Source organism: Nicotiana tomentosiformis, chromosome 4 (genome assembly GCF_000390325.3).
Source record: "Nicotiana tomentosiformis chromosome 4, ASM39032v3, whole genome shotgun sequence".
In the NCBI taxonomy this organism is placed as follows: domain Eukaryota; kingdom Viridiplantae; phylum Streptophyta; class Magnoliopsida; order Solanales; family Solanaceae; genus Nicotiana; species Nicotiana tomentosiformis.
Window position 1 is genome coordinate 15,244,428 of NC_090815.1, and position 24,099 is coordinate 15,268,526.

Below are 24,099 nucleotides of genomic sequence, written 5' to 3' on the forward strand. Positions count from 1 at the left end.
AGATGCCATTTCCCGAGAAGTGGAACATGAAGCGTAAGTGTAACTCTGTTGTTATCTCCCATTATTTTGCCCCTTCATTTCTTTCTCATCGATATCCCCTTTTGTGATGCAACGGTTCCTTGGATGCCTGGTGCAGTTCCTGACCTCAAGAACTGGGTACGGGACCTTGCTTCGACCTATACATATGCCGAGTGCTCATGGCATGATTTGTCAAAGGGCTGATGGGAGGCCAAAAATCATGGTAAGCCTCTTTCTCGTATCTTTGATAGTTCGAACGAAGTGCCTGGGCAAAGTTGCGGTTTTGAGGGGCCCATCCGGCGAGGAAGAGGCTTCGGCCTTTGTTCCAAAACCGGTAAAGGATAATAAGAGAAAAAGGGCCTCTACTTTCGAAGATCCAAAATCGAAGACGAGGACGGCTTGTAAGCCGAGGAAGAATACCATCACTTTGACCGAAGAATTAGTTTGGCATCTAAGGGATGAAGACGAGGAAGAAGAATATGATGGGTCCGTACTGGTGGCCCGAGTGAAGAAAATCATTGATGCCTCAAAGGCAGCTGGATCGATGGTGATTTGTGTGTCTCCGCCTCGAACTGAGGTGGTATCGGAGAAGGATTCGGGCAAAGTCCCCGAGTTAATGGAGGTCGAGGATGCCTCCCACCGAAGTCAACAACCGGTGGGTATATCCGAAAGGGCCGATCCTGAAGCTCTCCGAACCGAGGAGAATGCTCCAAGCGACTCGCTTGGGGCAATAGTAATCGGAGACTCGCCTACTTTCCCCGCCTTTTCCGAAAGGGCGATTCGAGAGTCCCAAGGTTTGGGAGCCTTTGAGGTAGATGGTCCTCACGAGGTTGAGGACCCTTTTCGTGATCTATTTACCGGTATCGAGGATGTTGCCGGCCCTAGTGATGCATTGGGTCTTTTCCACGAAGTGAAGCAGGCTCTGAATCAGGTAAGCCTTAACTCACTTCGTTAGTACCACCTTCAAATTTGTTTTTCTTTTCTAACTTCGTTTCTTATTTCTTGGCAGGCCGTAGCAGTTCATCGAGAAGCGTGTTCTCGATCTTGAGCCGAGCTGCGCCGGTACGAAGCATACCTCTGACGGGTCACAGAAGAGAGGAACGCCCTTAGACTCCTCTTCGGGTAAAGGGGAGAAGAAATCAAGGACCTCTGAGCTGAGTTGGCCAAGGCTTATCAAGACCAGAGCGACCTGACCGAGCAGGTAATGATAATCTTAAAAACCTATGGGCTCGCTTCCGGAATGGTGTCTAATATTTCGATCTCACAGCTGCAGCAGAAGCTTCGTGAGGAAGTCTATATGATAAGGGCGGAGACCTTGGGATGGAAAGATGGTATGGACCATCTCGCCGCAGAAAAAGAAACTACTCGAGCCCAATTAACATAGGCCGAAAACCAACTTCAAGACATGAAGGAGAAGAGCTCAGTCCAAGCAAGAAAAATAGAGGAGCTCAAGGCTCGGTTGGCCTCCGAACTTGCCAAAGTCGAATATGACGCTGAAAAAGCAAAGGCCAATGCGGATGCATTCGTGGCCGTCTATCGGGCCGACACTGAAGCCACTCAGGTACAAGAAAGAGAGGCAGTCGAGACCGCTAAAACTCGAGCATATTGGGCTGCTGAACTTGCCAAATGCCAATCTCGGAAGGAGACCCTCGAGGAGATCCATGCTCGAGGTTTCGATCTCACCGAAGAGATAAAAAAAGGGCTAAAAAGCTCGAAGCCGATGCTGAAGCTTTGGCTTCCAATGATGACGACGACGATGATGATGGGAGCAAGAGTGGGTCTAAGAGCGGGGAGGATCTTGATGGAGGAGAGACCGCCTCCGGAGATAACCAGGGGACTTAGAGTTTTTTCTATTTTTTGTATAGAGTCTTGTTCGGACGTTGTAAGCACTCTTGAATATATATAAAGATCTTTTCCTTTCCCGACTTATTTCTGTTTTATTTTCTGCCTTGTGAAGATCTTGTTTTATTCATGACATATGAAAGTTTTCATAAGTTTGAGGCTTTAGGCAATTCGATCGAATTTGGACCTTTATAGCCTTTATAACCGAGTGGGTGTTTGCTCAAACTTGAAGCGGTATAGCCCGTAGGCTTTACGGTCGAGTTAGTGCCTCGCTCTAACTCAAAGTGATAGTTAGTCCATAGGCTTTTATTGGTCGAATGAGTGTTTTTCTCAAACTCGGAATAATTGTAAGCCATTAGGCTTAGTAGTTGAGTGAGTGATTGCTTGAACTAGAGATAATTGTTAGCCCTTAGGTTTAGTAGTCGAGTAAGTGATTGCTCGAACTCGAAGTAAGAGTAGCCCTTAGGCTTAATAGTCGAGTGAGTGATTGCTCGAACTCGAAGTATGAGTAGCCCTTAGGCTTCTATTGGTCGAGTGAGTGCTTTGGTCGAACTCGAAGTAAGGTAGCTCGTAGGCTTAGTAGTCGAGTGAGTGATTGCTCGAACTCGAAGTAAGAGTAGTCCTTAGGCTTAATAGTCGAGTGAGTGATTGCTCAAACTCGAAGTATGAGTAGCCCTTAGGATTCTATTGGTCGAGTGAGTGCTTTGCTCGAATTCGAAGTAAGGTAGCCCTTAGGCTTAGTAATCGAGTGAGTGATTGCTCGAACTCAAAGTAAGAGTAGCCCTTAGGCTTAATAGTCGAGTGAGTGATTGCTCGAACTCGAAGTATGAGTAGCCCTTAGGCTTCTATTGGTCGAGTGAGTGCTTTGCTCAAACTCGAAGTAAGGTAGCCCGTAGGCTTAGTAATCGAGTGAGTGATTGCTCGAACTCGAAATAATAGTTAGCTCGTAGGCTTAGTAGTCAAGTGAGTGATTGCTCGTACTCGAAGTAAGGTAGCCCGTAGGCTTAGTAGTCGAGTGAGTGATTGCTCTAACTCAAAATAATAGTTAGCCAGTAGGCTTATCGAATGAGTGATTGCTCAAACTCGAAGTAAGGTAGCTCGTAGGCTTAGTAATCGAGTGAGTTATTGCTCGAACTCGAAATAATAGTTGGACCGTAGGCTTAGAAATCGAGTGAGTGATTGCTCGAACTCGAAATAATAGTTAGCCCGTAGGCTTAGTAGTCAAGTAAGTGATTGCTCGAACTCGAAGTAAGGTAGCCCGTAGGCTTAGTAATCGAGTGAGTGATTGCTCGAACTCAAAATAATAGTTAGCCCGTAGGCTTAGTAGTCGAGTGAGTGATTGCTCGAAAAATAGTAGTTAGCCCGTAGGCTTAGTGTGGGGCTTGACCTCGTTGATTTTTTGGTTGGCATTCTTGATTTATGGGGTAGTGGTCGGTCCTTAAGCCTGTTTGCGTAATAGATCATGAAATAACGGATGGGTTCTGAGATGTGAGATATCGGCAAAGAAGAAATTTCTCTTTTATGTCGTTATACATGTGTTCATGTTTTGTACCAGGGATTGAGCAAACTACACCAGCATGGTTCATTTTGACCATTTGGCTTTTACAATTTTTCCTATCGAAACCATGTTGTTATGAAGTAACTTCCTTGCATCGAACTTGACATATGAACTTGATATATTTGAGGGTAACGCCCCCCAGTATTCGAGGTTGATTGTAAAGAGGCCTCAGATACTGTTGAATTGTTCTAAGTTAGCACGATCAATGGTTGCCTCATTAAACACCTTGCCGAAAAACCCATCTGGGATAAAATCGGTCTAAGGGAAAAAGAGTGCAACGCGTGCTTTCAGGCCTAAGGCTTTGTGTTGAATAACCCATTCCTGTTCTTGGTCGAACTTTTGCAAGGGTTAGTTTTAAAATATAAATGAACATGGGAGGGTCATACCTTAGCAGTAGTATTGTTTTAGGTGCGACACATTCCAATTGCTTGGTAGTTGTTTGTCGTTTATAACACCGAGCTTGTAGGATCCTTTATCGACGATTTCGAGTACCCGATACGGTCCTTCCTAGTTTGGACCCAGTTTTCCTTCATTTGGATTTCAGGTGTTGAGGGTAACTTTCCTTAGCACTAAGTCCCCAGTTTTAAAATGGCGAAGATTGGTTCTTTGATTATAGTATCTTTCGATCCGCTATTTTTGGGCGGCCAATCGAACGAGAGCGGTTTCTCGCCTTTCATCCAATAATTTGAGGCTAGTATTCATAGCCTCGTGATTTGACTCTTCCGTTGTATGTTGAAACCTCAGAACCATATACTAAGGAGAACGGGGTTGCCCCCGTACTGGACTTTGATATTGTTCGATATGCCCAAAGGATTTCGGGTAAATTTTTTATCCATTTCCCCTTAGCATCGTTCAAACTTTTCTTTATGTTTTGAATGATAGTCTTGTTCGTCGATTCTGCCTGTCCGTTCCCACTAGGGTGGTACGACGTTGTTAATATCCTTTTTATTTTATGGTCCTCGAGGAATTTTGTCACCTTGCTGTCGATAAATTATTTTCCATTGTCACGCACTATTTCGGCGGGTATCCCAAATCGACATACGATGTGATCCCAGATGAAGAAGTCTATAACCTCTTTCTCTCTCACTTTCTCGAACGCCTGTTCTTCAACCCATTTAGAGAAATAGTGAGTCATAAATAAAATGAACTTAGCTTTACCTGGGGCCGACGGTAGAGGGCTGACGATGTCCATCCCTCATTTCATGAATAGCCATGGGGATAGGACTGAATGAAGTTATTCTCCGGGCCGATGGATCATCGGTGCAAACCTTTGGCATTTATCACATTTTCAAACAAATTCTTTAGTGTCTTTTTCCAAGCTATCCCAGTAGTATCCTGCTCTAATGATTTTGTGAACCAGTGATTCGGCGCTAGAGTGGTTCCCGCAAGTGCCTTCATGAACCTCTCATAAAACGTAATCGGTATCTCCTGGTCCTACGCATACTGCCAACGGTCCATCGAATGTCCTTCTGTATAACGTTCCATCTTCAACTAATGTGAATCGAGCAGCTTTGTTTTGTAGGGTCGTCGACTCTTTAGGGTCCGATGGGAGCTTTCCGTTCTTCAAGTATTCAATATATTTATTCCTCCAATCCTAGGTTAAGCTTATAGAGTTTATCTCGGCATGACCTTCCTCGATCACGGATTTCGAGAGTTGAATGATAGTCCCCGAGTTGATCTCGTCTTCCTCGACCGACGACCCCAAATTTGCAAGTGCGTCGGCCTCATTGTTTTGTTCTCGAGGTACATGCTATAAATTCCATTCTTTGAAATGGTGCAAAGTTACCTGCAGTTTGTCCAAATACCTTTGCATTCTATCCTCTCGAACTTCGAAGGTTTTTTTTACTTGGTTTACCACCAGTAAAGAGTCACACTTGGCTTCAATGACTTCTGCTCCCAAGCTTTTGGCTAGTTCGAGACCTATAATCATGGCCTCGTACTCGGCCTCATTGTTAGTCAACCTAGAAGTTTTGATAGATTGCCTAATAGTGCTACTTGTGGGCGGCTTTAAAATGATGCCTAGCCTGGACCCCTTCACATTCGAAGCACCGTTTGTGAAGAGGGTCCATACCCCCGATGATGTACCCGATTTTCACAAGAGTTCCTTTTCCACTTCAGGTACGAGGGTTGGCGTGAAATCGGCTACGAAGTCCGCTAAAATTTGAGACTTAATGGTCATCCGGGGTTGATATTCGATACCGTACCCACTGAGTTCGACGACCCATTTGGCCAATCGGCCCGATAGTTCGGGCTTGTGCAAAATATTCCGAAGTGGGTAAGTGGTCAATACGCATATGGGGTGATATTGAAAGTATGGTCTTAACTTTCTAGAGGCGCTTATCAATGCAAGTGCCAATTTCTCTAAGTACGGATACCTAGTTTCTGCTTCCCCTAAGGTTCAACTTATATAATAAACGGGAAATTGCGTACCTTGATCTTCTCGAACTAGGACACCACTTACCGTTATTTCCGATACTGCCAAGTACAAGTAAAGTTTCTCATCTGTCTTCAGAGTGTAAAGCAGTGGTGGGCTCAATAGGTATCGCTTCAATTCTTCTAATGTCTGTTGGCATTCCAGGATCCGGGCAAAATCGTTCTTCCTTTTGAGTAGAGAGAAAAATCGGTGGCTTTGATCCGACGACCTCGAAATGAATCGGCCTAAGGCAGCTATCCATCCGGTTAGCTTTTGTACAACTTTTACACTGTCCACGATGGTGATGTCTTTGATGGCCTTGATTTTATCGGGGTTGATCTCGATCCCCCTTATTCGATACCATGAAGCCAAGGAACTTGCCCGAATCGACCCCGAAAGCACATTTCTCGGGGTTGAGCTTCATGTTGTATTTCCTTAAAATCTCGAACGTTTCCTGCAAATAAACCAAATGGTCCTCTGCGTGCAGGGACTTAACTAGCATGTCGTCAATATAAACTTCAATTGATTTTCCTATTTGTTCTTCGAACATTTTATTTACTAGGAGTTGGTAAGTAGCTCCTGCAATTTTTTAGCCTGGAGGGCATTACATTATAACAATAGGTTCCATACTTGGTGACAAATGAAGTCTTTTCTAGGTCCTACGGGTTCATTTGGATTTGATTGTACCCAAAATAGGCATCGAGAATCTCATGGCCGGCTATGGCATCGATCATGCGATCGATGTTAGGCAGTGGAAAAAAATCTTTGGGGCACGCCTTGTTTAAATCCTTATAATCTACACACATTCTAAGTTTGTTCCTTTTTTTAGGAACTACGACTACATTGGCTAACTATTCGGGATATTTCACCTCCCGAATGGACCTTATTTTGAGAAGTTTAGTTACCTCATCCTTTATGAATGCGTGCTTTATCTCGGACGGGGGTCTCCTCTTTTGCTTCACCGGTTTGAACTCGGGGTCCAGGCTTAGCCGATGCGTCGTTATCTCCGGTGGGATCCCTTTCATGCCTAAGTGGGACCAAGCAAAATAATCTATATTATCAATAAGAAATTGGATAAGCCTTATTCCTGAGTTCGGGATTTAATCCCATTCCCAGGTATACCTTTCGCTCGGGCAGGTACTCAATCAATATAACCTATTCCAGCTCTTCGACCATTGATTTGGTAGCATCGGAACCTTCAGGAACAATAAAAGTTCGAGGGGTCAGAAAATCCTCCTATTCTTCTTCTATCTCCTGCTTCCCCGATTCGGTCGAGGCCGATAGCTGTGATTGCTATTTGACTTCCTCTTTACCTTTGATGCTCGACCTTTCCGAGGTTGATAGTGTCGATATCAGTGTTACCTCATCGACTGCAAACATTTCCTTTGCAGCATGCTGCTCCCCGTACACTATTTTTACACCGTCCGACGTCGGGAATTTCATCACTTGGTGGAGGGTCGAAGGGATTGCCCTCATACTGTGGATCCAAGGCCTTCCGAGTAGGGCATTGTACTTCATGTCACCCTCGATTACGTGGATCTTGGTATCTTGAATTGTTCCAGCCACGTTCACTGGTAGAATAATCTCCCATTTAGTTGTTTCACTGGCCATATTGAAGCCGTTTAAAACCACAGATGCGGGCACGATTTGATTCTATAGGCCGAGCTGTTCCACGACCCTTGATCGGATGATATTCGCCGAACTACCTAGATCCACTAAAACACGCTTAACTTGAAATTTATTTAATAAGATAGAAATTACCATAGCGTCGTTGTGGGGCTGAGAAATGCCTTCTGCTTCTTCGTTGTTGAATGACAAAATGCCTTCGGGCACATAATCTCGGGTTCGTTTTCCCCTAGTGGTTGATACCTTAGTGTATTTGAACATGGGTCCCTGTGGAATGTCGACCCCACCGACGATCATATGAATAACATGTTGGGGTTCCTCCTGTTCATTTTTTCTGTTGACATCCCTTTCTCTGAAATGATTCTTGGCTCGATCGCTGAGGAACTCTCGAAGGTGGCCCTCGTTGAATAGATGGGCTACCTCCTCCCTTAATTGTCTACAATCCTCGGTCTTATGACCATGCGTGCCATGATACTTGCACATCAAATTTGGGTTTCTTTGGGAAGGATCGGTCTATATGGGTCTGGGCCACCTAGTATCTTTGATCCTTCCGATTGCCGATACAATGCCCAATGTAACGATGCTAAAGTTATATTCCTATGACCGAGGTGCCTCTGTGGGATCGGCATACTTGTTAAAACCACTTTTCTCATAAGTCCCTGAGAACTCTGTCCTCGATAACTTCTTCGATTGTTCCGAGCAGAATTGCGTCCTGAACCATTATTCCTTCGATCTACGGTATATGGTTGATATCGGGGTCTGTTCGACCTTTGCTCCTTGTCGATGTCCCTCTGGTTCTTAACTACCAACCTGTTTGGATGTACTGAACCGGAGGGGGCTCTTAGTTGGTCGTCCTCGACCCTGATCTTCGATTGATATCGATTATGCATATCTGCCCAGGTCACGGCCGGATACTCGATCAGACTTTATTTCAACTAACGTGATGCTATCGAACTCCACTCGTTCAACCCTTGGGTGAAAGCTTGAACAGACCAATCATCTGTGACCGTGGCAATTCCATGTATTATATTCGAAATCGGGACACGAACTCCCTTAGCATTTCATTATCCCTTTGTCTTACCTTGAAAAGGTCTGATTTCCTCGTTGCGACCTTTATGGCCCATGCGTGTGCCTTTACGAAATAATCTGCTAACATGGCGAATGAGTCGATGGAATTTGGTGGTAGGTTGTGATACCAAATCATTGCTCCCTTCGAAAGAGTCTCTCCGAATTTTTTCAACAACACGGATTTGATTTTATCATTTCTAAATCATTACCCTTTATGGCACACGTGTAAGAGGTGACGTGTTCGTTGGGGTCGGTCATCCCATTATATTTAATAATCTCAGGCATGCGGAATTTTTTGGGGATCGATTTTGGAGCTGCACTCGGAGGAAAAGGCTTTTGCACGAATTATTTGGAATCCAAACCTTTCAACATTGGTGGTGCTCCCGGGATCTGATCGAGCCTTGAGGTATATGTTTCCATTTTTTTATCGTTTACTTCGATCCGTTTTGTGAGTTCCTCGAGTATCTTAGCAATTTCGGGATTAGTCCCTGATTCTTGCTCATTTGACCTTACTATAGCTGGCTTCATTATATGGGTGATTTCTCGGGGTGGACTGGGCTTCGGTCTGCTCGGTACTTGGGTTTGACTCTGCAAATGAGCTATCGCTACTTGTTGAGCTTGCAACATTTCGAAAATCATACGGAAGCTAATTCCGTTTTCCTTAACGTTATGTGTGTCTCAAGCTGCAGATCGAGTACCACCATGAATGTTATTTTCAGCTTCAGAATGTTGGTTTGCGTCAATAGCCACATGCGAATTAACTTCTAATGGTACTTCGACTCGGGCCCCAACAGTATCGACAAGCAGCCTTTCGGCCCTGGGCGTTAAGTTGTTGTTCTCACCTTGAAGGCCAACTTCGTTGTCGATAGGTAAGACCATTAATTGAAAATTCGTTGTTGCTAATCCGAAATCAAAGACACTTTCAACAGCAAGCGTAAAATGGTGTGTTTTGCAGATTCGTATCAAATAACCATTGTTATCCTTAGTCCCATGGTGGGCGCCAAACTGTTTACCCGAAAAATGGATAGAGTTGAATTTGTACGTAGTTCTAAGGGTACGTGGTATATCTTGATACAAATCGTATAAGCAAAAATATATAGTATTGACTGTCAAGAATGAAAATACTAATGAAGTTGAAGGGAGGGTAATTTATGAATAAGCTAGATGAAAATAATGTATAAAGCTTGATAGTAGGCTATATTTATGTAACTTAGACACTACTTACACTCTAATTTAGCCGCACTTTATTGATATTTGAATGCTAAAAGATAACAAAATGCTCTAATTAAGAATTTGATGCTTTGCAGGAGCTACTCCGAGCTATGAGGGAGCTAACGAGTGTTTTGGAGTCAACATAGAGTGTAAAAGGCAAATCGAAGGTTAACCCGGTCGAAAAGGAGCGAGAAAAGCAAGCGAGATAACCCCTCCAGGTGCGCGGCCGCGAATTGGTTCGTGAACTCAAGGCAGTGAGGCAGTGGAAATCCGCGGCCGGATCCACGGTCGAATCCACGGCCGCGAACGGGCGGACGAAAGCCAAACACGCAAGGTTAATTATGTAATTTCCTAGGCGACTAACCTAAACCTATATGAAGCCTAAACTCGCCCAGAAGTCAGATATAACTGGTTTTAGAAGATTTTAGAGGGAAGAACAAGGGAGAGAAGACGGATAATTTCCTTAGAGTTTTCATCTTCTTCTTTATACTTCTATTTGTTAATTATGAATTATTTCGGTGATTTGTTTTCCATTAGTATGAGTAGCTAAATCTATTATCTAGGGTTGATGGAACCAATTGTTGGATGAAGTCTTGACTCTATTTTGTTATAATTGAGTCGTGTTTATTCTATGATTGTTCAACTACGTATTGTATTGTGGTTAATTGAAAGGGCCCTTGATTAATCGTGTCTAGTTACCTTGTGTTGCTTGAGAGAGAACACTTGGTTAGATTGTTGTTGAACAATACCACTTTTGGGTAAGTTAAGAGACTAATTACTTAAATTTATAAGTGGGGTTAGAAATAACGAAGCTTTGGTGGGATAATTTAGAGTTGTATAAATTGTTAACTAGAGTAGTTCGAGAGAATGCTTCTAGTGAATTATCGTAATTGATTGAGAGATAATTACGGTAGCCTGGAACTCATAATCCTCATAGAGTATTACGGCGAGATTATAGCTAAAGAGTTAAGAATTAATCCGACAATTGGGAAAATCAATAGCCCTAGATCCTTTTACCCTTGAATTTAATTTTAGTCTTGATTATTGCTAATTTTATTGTTATTTGTCCTTAGCTAAATAAATTCCACTGATTATTCATAAAACTCTTGCATCCTGAAGTTGTCTGAGCTTATCATTAGCATTATTTAAAGTTGTAGTAAATAGGTTAGTTCCCTGTGGGATTCGACTCCGGACTTGAACCGGGTTATATTTGCAGCGACCGCTTAGTCCTTTTTACAATGCATAGTTGGGCGTGATTAAATTTTGGCGCCGTTGCCGGGGACTTAACGGTGTTATTTATTACAACTTAGAAGAATTGCTAGGATTCTTAACTTAGATCAATTTCTTACGATGTTCAAATTTTTCCATTGAAATTCTCACGTTTGAGTTATCCTGTGACTCAGCTGTATTCCTAGAAGCTCTTCGAAGACTAGTGAACTTTTTGAAGGACTCTCAGACCCCGAGAAAGCATTCAGGGCATTAAATCGAGCCAACAAGAAGAACAAACAGTTACAACAAAAAAAAAACTCGAAATTGAAATCGACAACGTGGACGATGTCAATGAAAATAATAGGAATAATCGGGTTGACCTAAACAATGGAGTGGTGGCATATCTTGTGCCAGAAGATGCTCTTTATGATTGGGCACAGCCAACTGCTAATAACCTAGCCACCGCCATTGTTGCACCTCAGATACAAGCGTAGACATTCCAAATCACCAACAACATGTTGCATCTATTGCAAAATAAGGGACTGCTCTCCGGGACATACATTGAAGACCCACAACAACATCTGAAGAATTTCCTATCAATATGTGCAACCCAAATACAATCGAATGTGACCCCTAAATCCATCAAGCTATTATTGTTTCCATACTCTGTGACTGGAGAGGCTCAAACTTGGCTGAATTCGCTCCCAATAAACTCTATTGCCACTTGTGAAGAATTACTGAAACAGTTCTTAAACAAGTTTTATCCTCCCAACAAGACTGCAAGGCAGATTGATGAGATATTACAGTTCAGGCAAAACCAACTGAGACCTTGCAAAAAACCTGGGAGAGGTTCAAGGGTATGCTAGTGAAGTGTCCACACCATGGCATTCCAGATCAGATGTTGGGACAGAGATTCTACATGGGTTTAGCAGACAGTTTGAAGGCCAATGTAGATGCTTCAGCCGGGGATACATTTTTAGCAAGACATTCATAGAGTGCAAGATTCTTCTTGACAAGATGGCTCAAAATTTAAGCTGGATGGCTATAGGTACGACACTTACACCAATAATGCATTATGTTGCTCTTGACCCAAACAGTTTCCATGCAGAGAATATAGCCACTCTCATGACTCATATGAGCATACTGACAAAGAAAATTGATGAGATGGGTACAAAGCAAGTGCACATTGTTGATACAACAAATGGAGGATTGTGCACTCCTTGCGTAAACCAGTCATATGTGTGCTCGTGGAGTGGAGAGAATGACAACCAGGGCTTGAGAGAAGACATGAATTATGTCAATAATTTTGGAGGTCAAAGGCAAGGTGGGCAACAATGGGAATCAGTACCAAACTAGCAGTACAGACCCAACCTACCGCAACACAACCCCAATTCTGGAGGCGCACGACCACAAGGTCAAGTTGTACCGTATCAAAGGCAGCATGGCTATAATCAGCAGCACCAGCAACAGTTGGCCTACCAACCACCTCATCAACAACATGACAACAACATGGTATAAATCAGGGGTATGCTGCAATAACTCACTGGAACAAATGGTAAGATGCCAGAAAAGTTAGCAGCACATGATTCAGCAATCAAAGGCATTGAAACTCAACTGGGACAGCTGTCTATGGCCTTGAACAATCACCCCCAAGGAACATTGCCTACAGATACAAATATTAACCCAAAGGAACAGAACCCAAATTAGCTAATGGCAGTGAGTCTCAGAAATGGAAGAGATTTAGACAGAGAGCAAGAAGTTGCTCAATTTATGAGAGAGACTACGCCAACTACGCCGGTTACATTAGAGGAAGATGAGTCAGCAGAGCTCATCGAGGTTATAATTGAACAAGCACAGGTTGACAAGGGTAAGGAGAAGGACGATGAACAAGTCTCAGAACAGGTGGCACCTATTGTGCCAGAAGTTTCCAACAAAGAAAAGACATCAAGTAGTGGACAGATGTTGACTCCTGCACCATTCCCTCATAGATTAGCAAAATAAAAGAAAGATGATCAATAAAGGAAATTCATGGAAATGCTTCGACAGATTTAATTGAATATTCCACTGATGGATACTTTGAGGGGAATGTCAAGGTATGCAAAAATGATGAAGGACCTGATGTCGCGGAAATTCGACTTCTAGGACATGTCCACTCTAACTCTGACACAGACCTGCAGCGCGGTAGTGACAAGATCTATGGCCCAAAAGGTGTCTGATCCAGGTAGCTTCACTATTCCATACATTATTGGGAGTTATGTTTTTGCTAAAGCATTGTGTGACTTGGGAGCCAGCATAAACTTGATGCCCTTGGCAATCTATACAAAACTGGGCATTGGCAGAGCTAGACCGACCTCAATGTTGCTGCAACTGGCTGATCGCATAGTCAAAAGACCGGCAGGAATTCTTGATGATGTGCTTGTGCAAGTGGGGAAATTTGTATTTCCTGCAGACTTTGTTATTCTTGACTGTCAGGTGGATGAAGAGATACCCATCATTCTGGGAAGGCCATTCTTAGCCACTGGGAGAACATTAATTGATTATGAGACTGGAGAGTTACAAATGAGGTTGAACAATGAAGAAATAATATTCAACGTTCAACAATCCATGAGGAGACCCAGTGAATTTGCAAAATGCTCACTAGTAGAGGTCGTGGATGTGATACTGCAAGAAGAGGGTGAGACCCTTAATGTCAAGGATCCACTAGAAGCCTGCTTGATGAATTTGGAAGAGATGGACAGTGAATGGTTGGCAGAGTGGGTCATGGCTCTCGAAGGTCAAGGATTCTGGAAAAGGTAACCTCAGTTCGAGCCCCTACGCTTAGAAGAGAGAGCAACACCACCTGCAAAACCATCAATAGAGGAGCCACCACAGCTGGACTTGAAACCGCTTCTAGCCCACCTCAGGTACGCTTTCTTGGGGCCTAATTCTACTTTGCCTGTTATTATATCATCCGGTTTGCTAGCTGTGTAGGTAGAGCAATTATTGCAGGTATTGCAAGAATGTAAGACTGCCATTGGTTGGACCATGGCAGACAAAGGGTATCATCCCAGCCTTTTGCATGCACAAGATTCTTCTAGAAGAGGGGCACACACCTTCCAGGGAACATCAACGATGGCTGAACCCGAATATGAAGGAAGTAGTAAAGAAGGAAGTGATCAAGTGGCTGGATGCGGGTATCATCTCCCCCATGTTTGACAGCAACTGGGTCAGTTCTGTCTAATGTGTGCCGAAAAGGGGAGGAATGACGGTCATACAAAATGAGAATAACGAGTTGATCTCGACTCGTACAGTCACGGGGGTGATGGATTTGCATGGACTATCAGAAACTGAACACAGCCACTCGAAAGGACCATTTCTCATTGCCTTTCATTGACCAAATGTTAGACATGTTAGCTGGGCGGTCCCACTTCTGTTTCTTTGATGGATACTCGGGGTATAACCAGATCTCAATAACCCCGGAATACAGAGAGAAAACATCCTTCACTTGTCTATATGGCATCTTTGTTTTTCGGAGAATGCCCTTTGGACTTTGCAATGCACCGACTACATTCCAGCGGTGCATGTTAGCCATTTTTACTGACATGGTGGAGGATATTATGGAGGTGTTTATGGATGATTTCTCTGTGGTGGGGGATTCATTCGAAGATTGTCTTCACAATTTAAGAAGAGTGCTCAAAAGATGTGTGGAGACAAATTTGGTGCTGAATTGGGAAAAGTGCCGTTTTATGGTACAAGAAGGAATAGTTTTGGGGTATCGAGTGTCCAGTAAGGGAATTGAGGTCGAGCATGCTAAGGTTGATGTGATTGAGAAATTGCCACTACCCACTTCAGTCAAGGAAGTGAGAAGTTTCCTTGGGCATGCCAGGTTCTACAAGCGATTCATAAAAGATTTTTCCAAGATTGCTAACCCTTTATGTAAACTTCTTGAAAAGGATTAGCCCTTTGTGTTTTCTAATGATTGCAGGTTGGCATTTTAGGAGTTGAAGAAGAGACTGATAACTGCACCCATCATTATTGCACCCAACTGGGAGCAACCATTCGAGCTCATGTGCAACGCCAGTGATTATACTATAGGAGCAGTTTTGGGGTAGCGAAAAGATAAGATGATGCACCCAATTTACTATGCAAGCATGATGCTCAGCGGTGCACAACTCAATTACACTGTAACGGAAAAGAAATGCTAGTTGTAGTGTTTGCCTTCGACAAATTCAGGTCGTACTTAATTGGTTCAAAAGTTATTATTTATACTGACCATGCAGCAATTAGGTACTTGATAGCAAATAAGGAGTCAAAGCCACACTTGATTCGCAGGGTTCTTTTGCTACAAGAATTCGATATGGAAATCCGTGACAGAAAGGGGACGGACAATCAAGTGGCAAACCACCTCTCAAGATGGGAAGGAGCTGAAAAGAGAATGGAGGTTAAAGACATAACATAGACATTTCCAGATGAACAGTTACTTGTTGTGACAATGGAGGAGACTCCATGGTATGCTGATATTGCTAACTATTTAGCAAGCGGTATTGTACCTTATGAACTCTCCTCAATTCAAAAGAAAAAGTTCTTCCGCGATTGTCGAGCCTATTATTGGGACGAACCTCTATTATTTAAAATATGTGTAGATAACATGATCCGGAGGTGTATCCCCTAGAAAGATCAACCTTCTGTTTTGTAGGCTTGCCATGTTTCACCATATGGTGGACACTTTGGATAAATCTGGACATCAACAAAAGTGTTGGAATCGGGATTGTATTGGACTACCCTGTTCAAGAATGCCCATGCTCGGGTCAAAAGTTGCAATGAATGCCAAAGGACAGATAACATATATCGCCATCACGAGATGTCGATGATCACAATTCAAGAGGTGGAGGTTTTTGACATGTGGGGGATCGACTTTATGGGGCCGTTCGTCAGCTCATATGGTAACAAATATATATTGGTAGCGGTTGACTATGTCTCCAAGTGGGTCGAAGCGGTAGCTCTCCCAACCAATGATGCAAAAGGGGTAACAAGTTTCCTAAAGAAAAATATCTTCACATGTTTTGGAACCCCGAGAGCCATAATCAGTGATGGTGGAACCCATTTTTGCAATAGAGCGTTCGCACGTCTGTTGGAAAAGTATGGAGTTCGCCACAAAGTAGCCACATCGTACCACCCACAAACGAGCGGGCAAGTTGAAGTGTCCAATAGAAGTACACAAACCCCTCCATTCCCCCATATTTTCCTTTCAACACAAGACTCTTCTCCTTCCTTCTCTTCTCCACTCAACCACTCTCCCACCTCCGTTCTTCTCAAGATATCCAAGTAAGTACATGATTTTATTCCTCTTTCTTAGTATTTTTCTTTTTTCTTTTCTGTATAGGGTAGTAAAATCATAGGTACTTTTGTCTGGGATTTGGATCGTGGTTTATGTGTGGTATATGGAGGCTATTTGAATTGGTTGATTTGGGGGAATCCATTATTGGGTTTGTGAGGAATGGTAGTCTAATTGGGTCTTTGGGTGACTTGGGGGAAAATATGCACACGACATGTTTGTTGATTTGCCATAATGAGTGGTGAATATAAATTGTGACCAATTGTGCAAGTGAAGTCTGAGTAACCGCCATTGGGACACATATTCTGCTCTCCACTGATAGTAGTATTTATTGTGTAGGTAACATGCAACCTTCAAGGAAGAGACGCGTTACCGGGGTCTTATCAAGTGGTCATGGAGGCTCATCTCGGGGATGGGCACGGGCCAATGCAGCTCAGTTTGATCATACCAGGTTTGTCTCCAGAGCTTCCCCAAGACCATTTCAGTTTGAAGGCCACTAAAAAACCTGTACCGAAAAGGGGTATTGACATGGCGTCCCTCCAGGATGAGTGCCCTAATATGTATCAGGTTGATCTGGCGTAGATTGGACAGCTTTTTTGAAGAGCCGGAGGAGGGTAACTTGATGCTTGTTCGGGAGTTCTATGCCAACTGCCCCGAACATGAGGATAAAATATGCACTGTGCGACACATGAGGGTGGATTCCTTGATAGAAGCCATCAGGAGAGTGTATCGATTACCTGAATTCAATGGGGATGAGGATTTCTATGATACTTACAGGAGAAAACCCATCACATGGAACAAGTTTTTCAGAACTATCTGTGCACCAGACAAAGAGGTAGTGTAGGTTGTGCTGGGATCGAAGTTACACTCTTCCTCACTCACTTTTGAAGGAAAGTGCTGGTTGTACATCATCAACAGTCGCTTGCTGCCATCCCACAACACCACAGAGGTAAATGGTCCGAGAGCTGCCTTGATATAGTGCTTCATGAATGGCCACGACTTTGATGTGGCCAAGGTTATTCAGTCTGAGATGTTCGTCCGTTCACCACAGAAGAGGTATGGGTTCTTTTTCCCCTCTCTGATTACTAGATTATGTCGGGCAGCAAGGGTGCCTAAGAACCCAAATGCGGATGGCATGGTAAAGAAAGAAGCAAAGTTCCGGGCAGACAAAGTGACCATCGGGAAAGACCCGGTGTGGCACCAGGGGCAACTCATAATGATGATTCTAATGCATCGGAAGAAGGCGATGAAGGGCAGGAGGAGGTTGAACCTGCTTCACCCCCACAGGAACAAGCCGCAGTGGCTGAAGGACCATCCCGGGGCAGACGGAGCACGCGAATGACAACCCTAGAACAAGACATGGCAGGACTGCGCACTTCCATCACAGAATTGGGGACCAGAGTTGATGTTTTGGCCACCCAAAATGCGAAGTCAGAAAAGAAAATCATGGGCTGGCTGCGTGTGCTGGGGAGAGCATGTCATCTCGACCCTGGCACTATCTCCGATCAAGACTGATCCACCAGGGAAGTTCCTTTACCTCACATTACTTTACTTTGTATGATATGGGGACATGCCATCTTTTTAAGTATGGGGTGGGGGATACTTTGTTGTATGTTGTATGTAGATAATTTTGTAGTTTATTTGTATAAATCAATTTCGACTTGGCCCGCCGATGGACATCACGACGGGTTTCTTGAGGGACTAACGTCGAAAGAAAAAAAAAGATTTTCTTTTGTAGTAGTGTATCAATTCCCCCTTAGTTTTTCTTCAAACCACGGTTCTTTTCCAAGGGTTTTATTTGAACCGGGTGTAGTTAGCTTTTTATTTTTAGTTAGGAACTTATGGGCTATGGGCAGAATTAGAATAGGATCCCGTAATTTCGTAATGCCTTGAATATAGCGGTTACTTTAGTGTGACGCGTAGGCTCATTTGTTGACTCTTGTAAGAAGACCTTAAAATGTATGTTCTTAATTTGGCTTAAGTACCCTGATCTGAGTGTTTGATGATCTAATCTGGAATGAGTCATATGTCATGTGTGTGCGAGGCTTGTTATATTCTGTGCACGATATTTAATGCCTAGAACTTACCCCGTGTGTCTGCAAAGCGAAATGGTAGTCTTGTTTAGTCTGGAAAATGATATAGGCATTTCTTTGTTAAACCATATATATACATACTCCACCCACCTATTTGCTATGTACCATAGTTAACCCCGTTGAGCCTGTAATCCTGTTTCCTTGGCAACTACATTACAAGCCCTATCCCTTGTTTGAATTGACCATCTTTTTTAACCATTTATCTCTCGTAAGCACTTGAAATACTATGAATTTACAAAGGATAAAGTGTAGGGTAGTTGGTGGAGCTTTTGAGTGAAACTAGGGAAATAAGGAGAAAGGTATATCTTGTTGGAAAAGCCACTTGTGGAAAAAAAAAAAACATTATTAATAGTGTATTATGTTGATTGGTAATAATTCTTTGGTGGTTTTTGAAGGTGATTGTGTTTAAAGAAGAAGTGTGGGGTGGTATATGTGGTGTTAAAGATGAAAATATTGGTTTAACTTAGGTGTGGATTTGATTGTAAAATAAATGTATTAAAGTGCTTAGGGAGGTGTAGTCACTATTATATCCAAATATATCCTACCCAACATGCATCCTACATTACATCCAAATAAAGTCCTAATTGATCCTAGATTGAGTGAGCTCAATTAGTAGAGTCATACACTACGGACAAGCCTATGGTGCGTTTTCTGTGGCACAAGAATATCATTTCTGAGGGTGAGTAAATTCTGTTCCTTTTAAAGTTCCTCAGTGTGTGTAAATTTTACTGATTATGAAACGAGTCTCTTTTGTTATGAGCATGCACTTGATTCATGAAGGAGAGGTAAGTCTGGACCTATGAATTAGAGTAAGTAAGCCGGTTAGGAACATTGCGTGGCTAAAGGGATTCAACTCTTGAGGTGTAGATGTTGCGCTAATGTCCTCAATTTATGTGAAATATTCTTGGTGTGACGAGTAGGGAAGTCGCTCAGTGAAGTTAGGCCTTTTAGAGTGCGGTTTGATTGCTCGGGGACGAGCAATAGTTTAGGTGTGGGTTGTCTCAAAATGATAATTTCTCAATATGGAGCATATGCACAGTATCTGAGTTATGGTGTTTTTAATGCCCCCATAGTTGTTGCTTTATAGAGATAATAGCCATCCCTCTTATAGTGGGGGATCCTACTTTAGATATAATTAAAAATACATAGTGGGGAACCATGCTAAATCAACTTTTCCTCTTTTGCTGCTGAGATTCTCTCCCTTAGTGCGGCTGTAACGGTTTTTGTCTATAGGCTCGATATTGACTCGAGCTTGATACTGAATCGAGCTCAATATTGATTCGAGCTCGATTTTGACTCGGGGCCTGGTATTGATTCGGGCTCAGCATTGTTCTGTCTTTGGCTCTCAAGCTCGATAACGTTGCTTCGTATCATGGTTCGATTTGGATTCGACCTCGATAATGACTTCGAGCTCCGTATTGATCGGTCCCTGAAACTCGAAGCTCGGTGACCCAACTTCGGATCTTATCCTGAAATTATGAAGACGGTGCTCTTCGGTCCATTATGTTCCCATCTCGACCAATCGTACGAAGACCGAAATCGATTTCGACCGTATACAATAATATATTTAGTTTTAAAAAAATAATTTAAAGCTTAGGCAATCTTGACAAATTTCACACTGAACTTGCTGCATCTGCTTTTTCTTCTTCAAATCTTTGGGTCTGAAGCTAGAGCTTAGTCAAAGCCTAACTTCAAATCTCTAGTATGAATTTAAACTTCAATTAAAATTTAGGTCTAGAGTCGTGCTTTGGAAAAGCTTACGTTTCGATCCATAATTCTGAATTTGAAAACTTCAAGACCTAAAATTTTCAACTTCAGACTCGCATGTCTGAATTGCGAGTCTGAATTGGTTCTAAAGCAACTAAATATTTTTTTAAAAATGTAAATTTTGGGTATATTTTAAACAGGGGTCATAAAATCGGCTATTAGTGCACGTCCTCGAAATTTTCTGCGGACTAACGGGCCAAATACTGTAAAATGGCCCAAATTCTAAATTTTGACTCAACGGCGGCTGCTCGCATGAGAGACAGACACGTGTGTAGTCAGATAATATATTTTTCTCCATTTAAAAAGCCGAAACAATACGCCAGTTTCGACCCAGTCTACGCATAAATATTTAAAATTAATAACAGTGCTATTTTGACAATTGTTTTTTTCTTTTTTTACATGAGGAAATGTATACGCTTGTAATCTGATTCTGTATTCTGTATTTTTCTTTTGGAAAAATAGTTCTCATTTTTCTTTGATCGGAAGCAAGGAATTTGATTCGATCAGAAAATTGAGATATGGATGGGAATAATTGGAGGGCTGCTCAGGCTCAAGCTCAAGCTCAGGGGGGTGTTGAAGGTGCTGCCGCTGCCGGACCTCCCGCCGGAGCTATGGATTCCGGTGATTGGCGCACTCAACTTTTACCCGATTCTCGTCAAAGGATCGTCAACAAGATGTAAGTAATTTTCCTTTTTTCTAATTTTGCAGCTTGCACGTGTTTTTTATATATCAATGATTTTGAATTTTGAATTTAGGGTTCCTTTACGTGAAAACTCACTTCTGCAGGCTAATTGGGTATTCTTATTATTGGTAGTAGCAGAGCCAGAAATTCTAACAAGGGGATTCAAAAAACTACAAAAATGCTACTCCTGTACTAGAGCTTCCCATATGTTAAGGGGATTCAACAGTTTATATGTATATACAAAATAGTTGTTTTTTACCCTACTTGCACAGTGTAATTTCAGGACGACCCCTTCCTTACCTTTAGCTCCGCGCTGCTTACTAGGTGGGCTACTAGGAGTTTATGCCATAGAATAGATATTACTCTATGATTTACATTTTGTTCTAAATATGGTGAAACGACAGGTTGCAGCACAAGTTATTGATTGGATTATAACTGACATTGTTAAACAGGTTTTAGGCTTTCACAGCCAGAGTAGTCAAAAGTATATTGGAGCTTCAAGCAAAGCGCAATTTAAGCTTGGGCTTTAGTGAAGAAAAACGCCAATGAAGAAAAAATGAAAAGTAGAAACGTTGTGCAAGAAACTGTAACTATAAAGTATAAACACAAATAATAATTATTGGAAAAGAATGGAAACACTGTAATTAAGCTATATATATGCGCTATAGTGCCCTTAAAGACAGGTACCTTGAAACCTACACTAAAGCGCCAATTAAGCGCGCGAAGCACACAACCTGGGCTTCACCAAGCTTCAGGGCCTAAGCGTGCTTCAAGCAAGCCTTTAACTTCACTGTCACAGCAGGATGTAATGTCAAATATTTTTATTTTTAAAAAACTTTTACCAGGATTGTGCTATTTTAGATTTTAAGCTGATTTTTTATTGATATGGCTGTATAGAATGGAGACCTTAAAGAGGCATCTTCCTGTCTCTGGGCAAGAAGGAGTTCAGGAGCTTAAGAAAATTGCAGTGAGGTTTGAGGAAAAGATCTATACTGCTGCTACAAGTCAGGTATGCAGTATAACCTTATTTATAGTTGTTTGAACAAATGCAACTTTCCACGTTGTTGACGTTATTCTTGCTTGTGTTCATGGATTTATCTTTTCCAGTCATCTAGACACATTGTGTTCATTTTTTAACTCAAATTTATTTAATATTGCAGCAAGATTATCTGCGGAAAATATCTTTAAAGATGCTTACTATGGAGACCAAATCTCAAAATCCTATTAATAATTCTATGCAGCCCAATGCTGCAAGTAGTGGTCAGAATGCCCTTGGGCCAGGTAAGTGATGAAACATCATGTGCTGTATTTTACATATGCAAATCTTTTGTCTGAGAGGATGCTTTATATACCTAATTTACTTTGTTCCGCTGTTGAAATTTTTTGCTTTGTGTAGCTACGAAGCGTACTGGAACTAATCTTTGAGTTATCTGTAATATTTTAGGTGACTACTCTTCGTAAGTATTCTTTGTGCTCTAGGTCAGAGTCCTAGCCCCTTAAACTGCTGTTTATTTACTTTCTGACTGTTCGTCCTTTCTTAGCTATCCCAAAAGAAAAAAAAAAGGAACAAAAGAAAAGCGGATCATTTACAGTACTACATACTGTTGTTTATTTGTGTAATAATAAGAACTTAATCAGAGTTCTCATTTAGTATTTTGGGATCAGTTTTTGCAAAGCAATGGCTCCTTTTTCTCGTATCTTAAACTGTAAAATACTTGCTAGCTTTTCTTGCTATGTTTTGTTAGTTATTTGAAAGCATCTTGACTGTTTTATTTTCATTTCTGTAGGATCCCACAACATGCAGTCCCAAGTTAACAGCCAAGCACAGCAACTTCCTGTACCTATGGTGGCCAATCAAACTCAAACACGGCAACCACTGTTGCAGCAGAACATTCAGAACAACATGGCATCAACTGGGCTGCAAAATTCTGCAAGTTTGACTCCTGCACTTCCTCCTGTGAGCAATTTGACGCAGGCTACCATGCCAAATGTCATGGGCCAGAATGCAAATTTGCAGACCATGCAAAACATGCAAAATGTTGGTCAAAACTCCGTAGGAAATGCCATTGGGCAAGGCATGCCTTCCAATATGGTTGCTAATTCTCAGAGGCAGATGCAGGGGAGACAACAAGTTGTTTCTCAACAGCAACAGCAGCAGTCCCAGACAACACAGCAATATCTTTACCAGCAGCAGATGCATCATCAAATGATGAAGCAGAAATTTCAGCCAGGAAGCACGCAACAGTCCATGATGCAATCTCACATGCAGCAGCAGCAGCAACAGCCGCAGGACCAGCAGCAACAACAACAACAACAGCAACAGCAACAGCAACAAAACCTTCTACAGCCTACTCAGATACAATCTTCTCAGCAAACTATGATGCAACCTTCTTCAATGCAATCAACTTCTTTGTCCAACCTTCAGCAGAACCAACAGTCTACTGTTCAACAGTCAACTCAGTCTGTACTTCACCAACGATCACAATCAGTTATGAGACAGCAGCAGGCTCCCATGCTTCATCAACAGCAATCGCCAATGCTACAGCAACCAATTCTACCAGCCCAACAGCACCAGCAACAACAGCAACAGCAACAACAGCTGATTGCACAGCAGGCAAATGCTGCAAATCTCCAGCAGAACCAACTAATAGGCCAACAAAACACAATGCCTGATGTGCAGCAGAGGATAGTGGGCCAACAGAACAACTATAGCAATCTGCAGCAGCAGCAGTTACTTAATCAGCAAAACAATCTTCAAAATATGCATCAGCAGCAGTTGGGCTCTCAAAGTAATATTGCTGGGGTCCAGCAGCAACAGTTGACTGGAAGTCAACAACCTGGTAACTCTGGCGTGCCATCTAATCAGCACCCTATCCATATGTTGCAACAATCAAAAGTTCCTCTACAGCAACAAATGCTGCAGGGTGGTACAACCTTGTTACCAAGTCAAGGTCAACAATCTCAGTCGCAGCCAGCGCAACAGCAAATGATGTCTCAGTGTCAATCACAACCAGGACAATTACAACCACCTTTGGGTTTGCAGCAACAGACAAATCAATTGCAAAGGGAAATGCAACAGAGGCTTCAAACATCAGGCCCCTTGCTTCAACAGCAGAATGTAATGGAACAGCAGAAGCAGCTATATCAACCACAAAGAGCCGCACCAGAAGCCTCATCAAGTAAGTATTTTTCTTAATAAAAGCTTTAGCAGTTTGGCATTCTTAGAAATTTTCCACCTCTCTTACTTTCTCTGTGAAGAATAATAGGACGTCTAACTATTTGAACCACTGGTTTACA

At 42.4% G+C, this 24,099-nt stretch overlaps 1 protein-coding gene across 12 annotated transcripts in view; it reads left to right on the forward strand.

Moving 5' to 3' along the window:
- The window catches only part of LOC104109030 (mediator of RNA polymerase II transcription subunit 15a), a 70,385-nt gene that overhangs the window by 36,879 nt on the left and 9,407 nt on the right, over positions 1-24,099 (forward strand). For 11 of the 12 annotated variants that reach the window (XM_018775118.3, XM_018775105.3, XM_018775117.3 and 8 more), the window contains 3 exons: positions 21,700-21,811; positions 21,963-22,083; positions 22,590-23,981. In XM_018775118.3, coding sequence (XP_018630634.1) covers positions 21,700-21,811; positions 21,963-22,083; positions 22,590-23,981 — 1,625 coding nt within the window. Of the gene's footprint in view, positions 1-20,454; positions 20,797-21,699; positions 21,812-21,962; positions 22,084-22,589; positions 23,982-24,099 lie in introns of those variants that run through there. The other variant, XM_009618211.4, reaches the window with a different exon arrangement.